Below are 10,880 nucleotides of genomic sequence, written 5' to 3' on the forward strand. Positions count from 1 at the left end.
GCTTGTATGTCCAGCTCCCACGTGTGGAAACAGCTGTTCAAACTGTAACAAAGCCATTGTGTCAGTTACTGAAGGAAAGTCAGCATACACAGAACTCAGAAAACAATGCTTGTGTCTCAGCATTGCCCAGTGGGCAAAGTAAATATTTAAATTTCGTCCCAGGAATGATGCCTGCTAATTCTGTGCTTTGCTCTCATTTTTTCTTTTATTCATCCATCCTGCAAACCTTTGCTGCCAGCTCCCTGCTGTGTGGCCAGCCCTGGCCTGGCACTTCCATAATCTTAATGACTTAAGATGCCATCCTGCAGTCTTCCCTTAGTGGGTCTGGGGTGGGAGGGTGGGGGACAGGTAGGAGGAGAGCAGAGATTGGGGAAGTTTTCACAAAGGAGTCGCTTTTAAGCTGTTTTATGTGGTGTGTAGACCTCATGAGAACCAGAAGGGGGCTAGGGACAGGGCGGAGCATGCCAGGTCTAGGAAAGAGCATCTGTCCCCAGGGTCTCTGGCTGGCTTAGTGACCTCGATAGCCATGATCCCCTATAAGTGAGGACTCCCTAGAAGCACTTTCAGGCCAACAGCACTAAGTTCAAGAGAAGCAGCAAGGGCTGCAAGGGCTTGTCGCTCTGGCAGCAGCTCCCTGGCTGGCAAGGAGCAAATTCCTTTACCTCTCTCTAAGCCTCAGTTTCCTTCAGAAAAGTGGCAGGCCATGGTGATCAGAGGGCGCACTTGGGTATCAAACTCCCTGGGTCCAAATTCTGCTATACTACTTGCTAGTCACAAGTCCCATGTATGTCCTTCCCTCATTGAACATAGAGAAACTAAAAGTTCCCTTCTCAGAAGCTTGTTCTAAGGATTGAGATATTAAGCATGTCCAATAGTTTTACCTGAATAAATATTAGCTGCTATTATATTGTGATTTGTGTAGAGTCGGGATTAGGAAGGCCTGCCCCGGGTTCTAATCCAGTACTGATTGAGAGCTTACTGTGTGCTCTCTGAGCACTGATACGCCCTCGTCCTGCAGGCTGGCTTCCCCCGGGAAGCTGACGGAGTTTAGTGTGCAGGATATTTATTAAGGAGCACCTCTAAGACCAACACCTGTGGAAAAGAGTGGGAGGAAGTTGGACTGGGAAGGGGGAGAAGTGGAACTGCCGTGCAGGTCCAGTGGTAACCTCGACTGGCCCCACCGAGGGCTCTGAAGCTGTAAAGGCCCGCTGGACTCACCCTGAACTGGCCAACCCTTTAGACCCTCCCATGGATCAGTCATGGGCTGGGGCCTCCTCGGAAAGGAGTGTGACCTTGAACGAAGAGGCTTCCTCCCTGGAGAGGCCAATGGCTGAAGACGCCCGCACTCTGGCAGCTGGAACAGGCCGTTCCTGGAAGGGGCCGTGAGCTCTGCATCACAGTGTCCACCACAGCAGTAAACACACCAGACGAAAGTCCCTGCGGTCCTGAAGAGGCTGTTCCACTGGGAGCCTAGGTTCTAAATGTCACTGTCAGGATTGTGTGAGAATAACGGGTGTAAAGTACCATCCAGAGGGCCTGGCACAACAGAGTAGGTGTGCAAATAATGGTAGTAAAACAGATCAAGGAGATTACGAGGGGAAAGGAATTGGAGGAAGGGCGTCTGATTTGGATGGCGAGTACTCAGCTGCCTGCTGGTGTCTGGATTCCGCTCTTCCTGCACTCCAGGCTGTGACATGGACAGGCACAACCCCCTGAGAGAGTCCTGCACCTCTTGAGTCTCTCCTCAGTTTATAAATAAAACCCTGCATCAGGCGCCTTCTCACTCCACCTGGGGGCGGCAGCCAGGCGCCCATTTGAGGGTTCCCTTCCGCAAGGAGCGTCTGGGATGATGGGTGGGAGCTGGGCTGCAGGAAAGGAGGCCTGGCACCTCCAGCTCAGTGAGGCGGGAGTCAGGCAGAGACCAAGGGAGCAGGAATAAGACATTTCCTGGGCAATGGCCTCCCCCAAGTTGTTGGAAAACTGGGGAGGAAATCCATAAGCAGAAGGGGCTGCTCCAACACCCTCTCTGAGGCGTGCCCGGCCACCCTGCCCACAGGGATCACCCTTTCCGGGAGATAAGCCAATTGCCCACTTTCCTATCAGTTCCTGGAGGGTGTGCCCAGCTGGAAGGAGAGGGCAGTGGTCAAGAGGAGGAAGAGGTGGTGGCAGTCTCCGTCTCTTGGCCCTTCTTTTGTCCTCCCTTCTCTGTCTATTTCCCTGAGGTAGGTGGGATGGGGGTAGGGTCACCAGACCTCGTAAATCTAAATACAGGCCACCCAGTTAAATTTCAATTTCAGATAAACAGCAAATACTGTTTTCGTATAAGTATGCTCCGTGCAATTTCGGGGGATATACTAAAAAAATGTGTTGTTTATCTGAAATTCAGATTTACCAGGAACCCTAGGTGGGTGCCGACCATGTGCTAAGGGGACGACTTGCAAATCCAGACGGGACAGGTGTACTGGCAGACAGCCAGGCACAGACCCAGCGATGGAAAGAGGGACACCTCCGAAGGTACACCGGTCATCCTGCAGCTCCTTGGGAAGGTGAAGGGCTGGAGGGAAGTGCAATGGACACGGGTCCCCAGCCCAGACAATCCCCTCAGCAGGAATGCAAAAGGGGCCCTGGGTAGGCTCAGCCTGACTCCAACCCTGATCATCCCCACCCCACGAGGCAGGGACATGAGAGCTGCAGAGCAGCCTGGGCCTCAACTTGCCCCTTGGCTCCCCCTGTTGTTCTGGGTGACCTTGGGCAACTCTGGGCAAAGATCAGGCTGGCAGGCCTGCCTCAGTGGACTGCTTAGTGTATGGGGGTATGGAGTGCTGGAGGGAGTGTCTTGAGAAGAGAGGTGGGCCCCACGAGGGGTCTGGCAGTTTCTTCTTTGCATAGGACAGCCACCCCACCACGTATCTACTACTTACCACAGAGGTGACTCAGTGTATCTATCACTCCTTGGAATTTAAACCTCCACCCACTATTTCCTACCCTCATCCCTGGAGTGGCCGGTTTCTCCCCATCTGTAGTTCTACCCATCCTTCAATGCTCTCAGAAAAAAAAAATCATAATGATAACTATGAATTATTGAATACATCCCCTTAGCCAGGTATCTTGTTTCATCTTTACAGCAACCCTCTGAGTAAAATGTCGTCACCGTCCCCATTTTACAGGTGAGGAAACTGAGGCTTAGGTGAATTAAATGACCAAAGGCACCTCACTAGCTAGTCAGCAGTGGAAGGGGACTCAAACCCAGATCTGTGTGGCTCTGGGGCCCATGCTCCACGTGTATCTGTTATCACTCGCAGCCTGTATTTTCATAGGCCTGGTACTTCTGTGCCCTGTATCTGCCTTTTGGCTAGGAGTCTTGGAGGAAGGGCACATCCCTGGCACAGAGGAAATAATAGTGTTTGTTGTTGAATGACTAAATCTTGTTCCAAAATGTACCCAGATCCCTTCCCTGTCCTGTCCCTCTCCCTGTCCCAGGCCTTGCAGCAGCCAACACTTGGAATGTGAAGAGGCTTCCACGTGTCCAATCTTAGCTGGGGCCAGGGCTCGGAGGAAGGAACTGGCTTGTGACTTCGTCTGTCCTGTAGCTCTCCTCCAGAGGAAGCCCCTCCCCAGGTGCCTGGGCCCCGGGACAAGTCCTTGGTCTCCAGAGGAGATAATGCTTTTGTTCCTACTCAGATAAACAAACAGAGCCTTCTCTCCAAGAGTGTAATGCAAGGTGCAGGAGCAGCGCCCCACCCGTGGAGGCTGGCCTGGCCTTCCTCCCAAGGTCGCCAGCAGGAGCCTAGGGACAGCTAGACCCAGTTAGACGGAAGGGCTAAGCTCAGCCCATTTGTCAGGTGAATCCGCTCAGGCCCAGAGCCGGGAAGCCATGCCTGCAGGGCTACCAGCTTCCCTGCTTCTGCCTAACCATAACTCACACATAAGCACAGAGCCTCATGGTCACGCCACACAGGAGCACCAGTCACTATGTGGTCTCTGTAGGCACCTCCTGGAGTTTTGTGACACAGCAGCCTGTGCAGGTACCTGTGTGCATGTGCACGCACCTCCACCAGCACTTGCCATGACTCTGGGCCCCGTAGGCCCTTGCTCTCTCCCCCATCCCCTCCCTTCCGCTGTTCCTGCACTGTCAGATCAGAGCCACAGGAAGCAGGGCCAGCAAGTGTGCAAACCGAGAGCCAAGATGGGGAAGTTTATTTTCCAAGAATCATCTAAACACACGGGGAGTATTTTTAGCCACCGGCTCCCGCCCAGATGCCAAATCTAAACAGGGGTCCAGGGAGACAGCCCACTGGGGACATAAAGCAGCAGGCAGAGACAGGGTGGGACAGAGCGTTGCAGACCCCACCCTGCCCCTGGTCAAGAGGTCTGTCTACCTCGTATGACCACCAAAGAAGAAAGCTGACCATAGGAGCCGAGGAGGTGCAGAGAATTGACCCCAGACTGACAGGTCCCCGAATCCCTCTCTACCTCAGCATCCTCATCCGTGCCAAGGGAGGAATAATACCACCCTCGTAGGATTGTAGGAGGCCCATGCCCAGCACACAACAGGTATTCAACAAGCATGCATGACGGTCTGTGCTGGCGACCTCAGAGAAATCAGGTGGTGACCACTGAACCTCCCCTGAGCCTGGCCAGCTGTAGTGAAATGTGTGTACCTGGTGCACGTCCAATGCAGTGACCCAAGGGGCATCAGAAGTGAGTGAAAGCAGGGCTGAGGGCTGGGCTGGGCTCTCTTTCTGAATAAAGGGGCCACTAGTAGCCCCCTGTCATCTCTGAAAGAGCTGTGTCAGGAGCCAAGCCGGGTTGGGCCCAAAGAACTTAGAGCACCTTCTCCAGAGAGGAGGGGTTGCTGAGGGTGGTGGGGTGGCACAGAGGGAGTAAACTTATTCAGAAGAGGAGGCTCTTAAGAACACACACACACACAGGGATTGCCCAGCAGTCTCAGCCTCCAGGGTGTGGGGGACCAATTCCAGAGGTTGGCTGCCCACTCCTGGGTGACTGGCCAGGAGTGACCTTGCTATGAGCCATGTGCTGACAGCACCTGCTCCAGCCTTCAGGTGCAGGAAGGGCTGGCGGATTGCAGGGAGGAGGCCTGAACCCCTGGGCCCCCCGAACAAGCTGTGCCCATTCTAGCCCCTATGGGCCAAGTTTATTGTTGTGGGGTCAGGGAGATGGGGGAGGGTCGTGCGCCTTCTGCCTGGGATTGAAGAGGCCAAGGCTCCCCTAGTCTCTTGCAAAGAGCCTGCGACTTCCTGGTTCTGCTGCCATGTTCTTCACTGAATGTTGCCTTGAGGGCAAAGACGATGGGGGTTGAGGGTGCAGATGTGGAGGGGGAGGGGCAGTTCAGACTTTTGAGAACCCTGAGCCTGGGATGGGGGGTGGTGGTGCAACTTAGATCTCAGATTCCCTGCAGGCTGCGTGGGAACCAAAGAGAACAGGTTCAGTGTCCACACACCCCCTGCTGACACAGGCTGCCTGCTGTTGCCATGGTGACAGCAATACCAATCTTATACCCGCCCCACCACCCACAGCTGTGTGGTCACCAGTCGAGGGAGGGGTTGCTTATTCTTGGTCACGAAAGGGAGAAGGTGGGGGAAGCTAGTGTGGAGGGGGAGCAGCCCTTGTCCCTCTTCCCAGGCTTAGCTGGGGGTGGTCACTGACTCTGAGGGTACCGGCGTAGGAGAAGGCTTAGAGGTCACCTCCTCCAACCAGCTCCCCTCCCAGACCACAGCTGCTAGCACCCGGTAATGGAATCCCTGCCGGGGCGCTGCCCGGCACACAAGCCTCTGTGTGGGGAAGCTCAGCACCTCCAGACAGTGGAGCCTGTTAGAGAGGTTGTCTCCACACCACCCCGGCCCTGGCCCTTGGAGGCGCCTCTTCACCCAGCGAGGCCTGTTCTCGTCCGCTTCCCCTGCTTCTCAGGGCTCATGCTCCTTTCCAAATCCAGCCCTGCTCTGGATAACGAAGTCTGAGAGCCTGGGGCTCCTCAGTCCCTGGCTGCAGGCGCCTGGCCTGGCTTGGGACCCACCAAGGAAGCCCTTCTTTCTTTTTCCCTTGGCTTTCCAACCCCCTGCTCCCCACCCACCCCCTCCTAGCCTCACTCCCTCCTTGGACCCCAAAGGGAAAAATCATTAGAAACACTTTCGAGCGGCGGTGGAGCAGTGGTGGTTGGGACCTTCACTGACAACTCCCAAGTGCAAGAGCCAGAGACCCTTGGATTCACCTGCATCTCCTCGGAGCCTCACATCCATTTCTGACCCATCAGCTCCTGGACCACCGCAGCAGCCCCCTAGCTGCTCCCCCTGCTCGTCACCCAGTAGTCCCTGCTCAACAGCACAAAGACCCTCTGGTGGCTCCTAGTCTCTCCAGCTCAAAAGCAGCGTCTTTCCAAGATCTACTAAGAGGCACCTCCACCCCCACACACCTCTCCCCATCCCCTCCTCTTTCTCCCCCTTTCTTCCTCCCCCTCCTAGCTGGCCTCCCTGCTGTTCCTCCCCACAGGACAGGTGCCTGCTCTCCCATCCACACCTGAACACTTGCTAGCTCCAGATAGCCTCCTCCCTGGCTGCCTCCAAATCTCTATGCCTCTTCCTGCCAACGCCTTCCCTGCCCACCTGCCCTTCCTGACTGACCTTTCAGCATAGCCCTCAACTGCCTTCCGATACATTGTACAATGTGTGTCTTTTACTTCCTGTGTCTCCCCACTAGACTGTGAACTCCAGGAGGGCAGGCATTTTTGTCTGTCTCATTCCCTGCCATAGCCCCAGTGTCTAGAACATAGACACTCAAGAAACATTTTAGCAAATATTATCGATGAATCCCCCCCATTAGCCACCTCACCTAGGCTGTACCCACACATAACCCGCACTATCCATCCTTAGTACAGAGAAAGCACTGGCTGGGGCTTCAGTCGGCTCTGCCATAGCCTGTGTGGCCTCCACCCAGCCTGTCTCCTTTCTCTGTGTTGGAGCTCCGAGGTGCCTTCTGCCTCTCTCCAAGTAGGGTGTAGACACAGAATTCACAAAGGCGGGGACGGGTGCCTTGTGGTTCCTGTTCAGAAGAAATCTCCAGGCCTTAAGGCTCATACCCTGGAACAGGAATAGGCAGAGGGCAACAGGACAGGGGGCGTGGTGGGAACTAAAAACAGACCCAAGAAAAGTTTCTCTAAAAGTATATCCTTTTTTTTTAAGATTTTATTGGGGAATTGGGGAAGGGAACAGTGTTGGGGAATTGGGGGAGGGGGACATTGTGTTTTTTCAGGACCCATCAACTCCAAGTCAAGTTGTCCTTCAATCTTAGTTGTGGAAGCCGCAAGCTCAGCTCCAAGTCCGGTCACCATTTTCAATCTATTTGGTGGGGGGGAGGTGCAGCTCACCATCCCATGCGGGAGTTGAACCGGCAACCTTGTTGTTAAGAGCATGCGCTCTCACCAGCTGAGCCATCCGACCACCCGTTGGCAGCTCATCAGCAGCTCAGCTCGGGCACAGCTCACTGGCCCATGTGGGAATCGAACCAGCAACCCTGTTGCTCAGAGCTCGCACTCTAACCAACTGAGCCACCCGGCTGGCCCAAATATATATCCATATTTTAATCATTAAAGTCCAACCTGGGAAGCCTGTGGAAGAGAGGCCCAAGACCTCCAAGGGCTGAAGTCAGAAGTCAAGTGTCCAGAAGAGAGCCATCATCAGAGGAAGCCAGCCATCAGGCAGGTGAGCATGGGGACCAGCAGGGTGGGCAGCGGCAAGGGCAGCAGCCGTCCTGGGGCCTGGGACTTGAACACCTGGCGCTTCCCCCGGGACCGCAGGGGCCTGACGTTGTTTGTCATTCCCAGTTTCTGTTCTTTGTCATAGTACAGCTTCTCAGAGAACGCAAAGATCTGTGGAGGGACATGGCTCAGCAGGGAGGGCAGGCAGGTAGAGCTGCACTCCCTGCTATGTGACCCCCAGCTGGCCACCTTGCCTCGCTGAGCCCTTGGGAGTGAAGGTGCTAGGAATCCCTACCACTCAGGTTTCTTCACAGATGGAAAGAATAAGAGGTATAAAGCATAATACTAGGCACTGGTGGGGGCTCAATTCCCATTAGCTTCCCTCAGCCTGTGATTACAACTACTGTTATCACTGTTACTATAGGACAGTGGTCTTCAAGCCTGAGCATGCATTAATGTCACCTGGGGGGCTTGTTGGGTCCCAGACTGTCGGGTCCCACCCCCAGAGTTTCTGATTCAGTAGGTCTGGGGTGACACCCAAGAATTAGAATGTCTGGAAAGCTCCCAGATGATGTTGACACCACTGGTCCAGGGACCACTCTTTGAGAACCACCGTCCTGGAACGAAAGTACCACTGGGGCAGGGACTGGGGCCTTGTTGGCTCACTGCTGTGTCCCCGGAGCCTCATGTGTTGTACAGACTCGAGTACCATTTGTTGAATGAATGAACTGGTTTCTTCCTGTGGCTACCCTGATCCTGTCTCTCAGCTGCTCATGGGCCAGCCCGGCCCTCCCATGCTGGCATCTCTCCCCAGGACACAGGCCCCCCCCCATCTCCTTTTCAGGGTGCAGCCTGGGCTCCTGCCACAGCCTCCCCTCCGGCCCTCAACCCAGGGATGGGACAGCTGGGGCCTTTCTTGTCTCTCTCTCTCCCTCTCTCTCTCTCTCAGGGAGTGTCTGTGGATTCAACCAACAGGCCCTCAGCTCCCTGCGGTGCCCCACCCCCACCCCAGCCCAGGGGGCCTCTGGGGGGATCCAGAGGGCCGGTTTCTGGGGAGCTGGGCAGTGGGAGGCTGCACCCTTGGCCGGGCCCTATGTACCTGGTCCCTGTGGAGCTGAATGGGCTCCCTGAACACAGTCCACACAACTATCTCGTCACAGCTCGGCGTGGTGAGTGAGCCCAGGTAGCGGAAGTAGCACCTCAGCTTCTCCTCATTGGGGAGCAGGTCTAACAGGCTGATGCTCTCTTTTAACGTGGTGTTCATGTCTGGTGCGGGGGTTGGGGGGGTAGTGGATAAAGGATACCCCGTTAGTTGGAGAGGGAAGAGGGAAATCTCTGAGGCTCTGATACCCCCCTCCTACACCTCACTCTGAGAGCCTAGGCCCCCTTTTGTAGGAAGAAGTCTCCACCCCTCCCCTCACCCCCTCAGCCTCCTCCTCCTGGTCATCCTGACTCACGGGGTCTGGGGATATCAGACAGCGCCTCCACAAAGGGCCGGAAGCCTTCATTCTTGGATCCAGCCTGGAACAGGAGGGAAGGGGTTTGAGAGGGGTGTGTGGGGAGCTGGTGGTAACCACCAGTTCGTTCTCTTAGTCTGGGATAGGGAGGGCAGGCAGCGTCTGAGACTGAGGCCCTGAGATGCCCTGGACTCCCCACCTGGGGCTGTACAAATCACTGGGAAACAGAGGAGAAGTGGGGGCCTCCCCAAGCCCCTCCTGTCTTGCTAGAATCCCAGGTCTCTGGATCTTAAGAAGCAACCCCTCGGACCCTGGGGGATGGGGGTCCCACCTCCACCAGGAAGGCCAGCACTGCGATCTTATTTTGGTCCTCTTTCTCGTCCCTTGATGTCCCCGTGTCTTTCATATGTACTATGTGCATCTGGTGGTGGTTGAGAGGGATGGAAGGAGGACTTGTGAGGGGCTGGACCATTCTTCTTGCCTAAGGCAGGTACATCCAGAGCCCAGCCTAGGCACGGACCCAGTGTGGGGGGGGGCACTCACCTCCATGGCAAAGTGCTCCCCATCCAGGCTGTGCTCCGAACCTGCATCCAGCACCTTGGACCAGTGCAGGTGCAGCTCTTTGGCCCGGTACTGGGAGGCCAGTCCTCCTCCAGCAACTGTGACCCCGTCTCCCAGCCACATCTTCACTGGAGGGCACAGGAGGGGGCAGAGTCCTCACACCCCCCTTCTCTAGCCTCTGCCAGCCACTCTTCCCAGCTCCACCTAGGCAAGACCTTTGCTCCTACCTCCCATCCTTCATGTGCTCTGGGCCTGGAGGGAGGCGATGAGATGGGTGGTACAGCTCCGGGCCTTTCCTGCCCCCTCACTGGCCTCCCTGTCTGCCTCTCCCTCTGCACACACACCACTGCCCCAAACATGAAACTCGGTCAATTCCTCTCCTGCTCCAACCCCTTCCGAGATGCCCTGGCGTCCTCAGGAGAATGTCCAAACTCCTCAGCCCTGGGTGACCTGCCCCTGGGCCCAGCTCTGCTGACCCTGGGCTGGCTCAGCCCCTCCCAGCTTCATTCTCTGTCCTCCATCCACACGAAGCCACGTGCAGTTCCCTGAACACCCCAAGCTGTTTCACGCCTGCACGCCTTTGCACATGTTGTTCCTTCATCCTGGAACGTTTCCCCTCCCCTCACCCCCAGCCTGGTCTGATGAAAGTATGGAAAATACTGCTGGCGTGTTCCCTGCTTTCTGAGGCCCTTCCTGTACCCCCTACCCTCACCCAGCTGGACTGTCCAGCTTCTCAGCAAAGGTGGACCTTGTGCCCTCTCAACCCCAGGGAACTCGAGGGTCCCTGGACCCAGTGCCCATGCCTGCCCAGGTCCTCTCTCCTGCCTGCCCAGGACCCACCTGTGTGCCCATTGTTTTCGACAGTCCACTTTTTCTTCTTGTCGTAGCCAGAGAAGGAGAAGCGTCCCAGGTTTGGGTCCAACTGTGCCTTGGTGGTGACAATGTTGATGGGGGATTGGCGGTCCTTCTGGCAGTTGCCACCCCACTTGTCCGGTCCTGAGCAGGGAGGGAGGGCGGGCTGAGTCAGGGGGCGCCTCCTCTGCTCCCCAGAGCTCAGGCCCATGCGTCTAGCTCTCATGCAGCAAGGTCTTCGGATGGCTGGTAGGCTGTGCTGCAGGGGCCTTCCTCCTCAGATGCACTCACACTCACAC

General features: G+C 56.0%; 1 protein-coding gene across 1 annotated transcript in view; it reads right to left on the minus strand.

Moving 5' to 3' along the window:
- Positions 1-7,527: 7,527 nt before the first annotated feature.
- CA4 (carbonic anhydrase 4) overlaps positions 7,528-10,880 on the minus strand; it is a 9,210-nt gene continuing 5,857 nt past the window's right edge. The window contains exons 3-8 of the mRNA XM_019636685.1: positions 10,570-10,725; positions 9,712-9,857; positions 9,500-9,589; positions 9,169-9,232; positions 8,811-8,977; positions 7,528-7,882 (exon numbers count right to left, since the gene is read on the minus strand). Coding sequence (XP_019492230.1) covers positions 7,691-7,882; positions 8,811-8,977; positions 9,169-9,232; positions 9,500-9,589; positions 9,712-9,857; positions 10,570-10,725 — 815 coding nt within the window. The 3' untranslated portion in view covers positions 7,528-7,690. The remainder of the gene's footprint in view (positions 7,883-8,810; positions 8,978-9,168; positions 9,233-9,499; positions 9,590-9,711; positions 9,858-10,569; positions 10,726-10,880) is intronic.

Source organism: Hipposideros armiger, unplaced genomic scaffold (genome assembly GCF_001890085.2).
Source record: "Hipposideros armiger isolate ML-2016 unplaced genomic scaffold, ASM189008v1 scaffold_29, whole genome shotgun sequence".
Classification (NCBI taxonomy): Eukaryota; Metazoa; Chordata; class Mammalia; order Chiroptera; family Hipposideridae; genus Hipposideros; species Hipposideros armiger.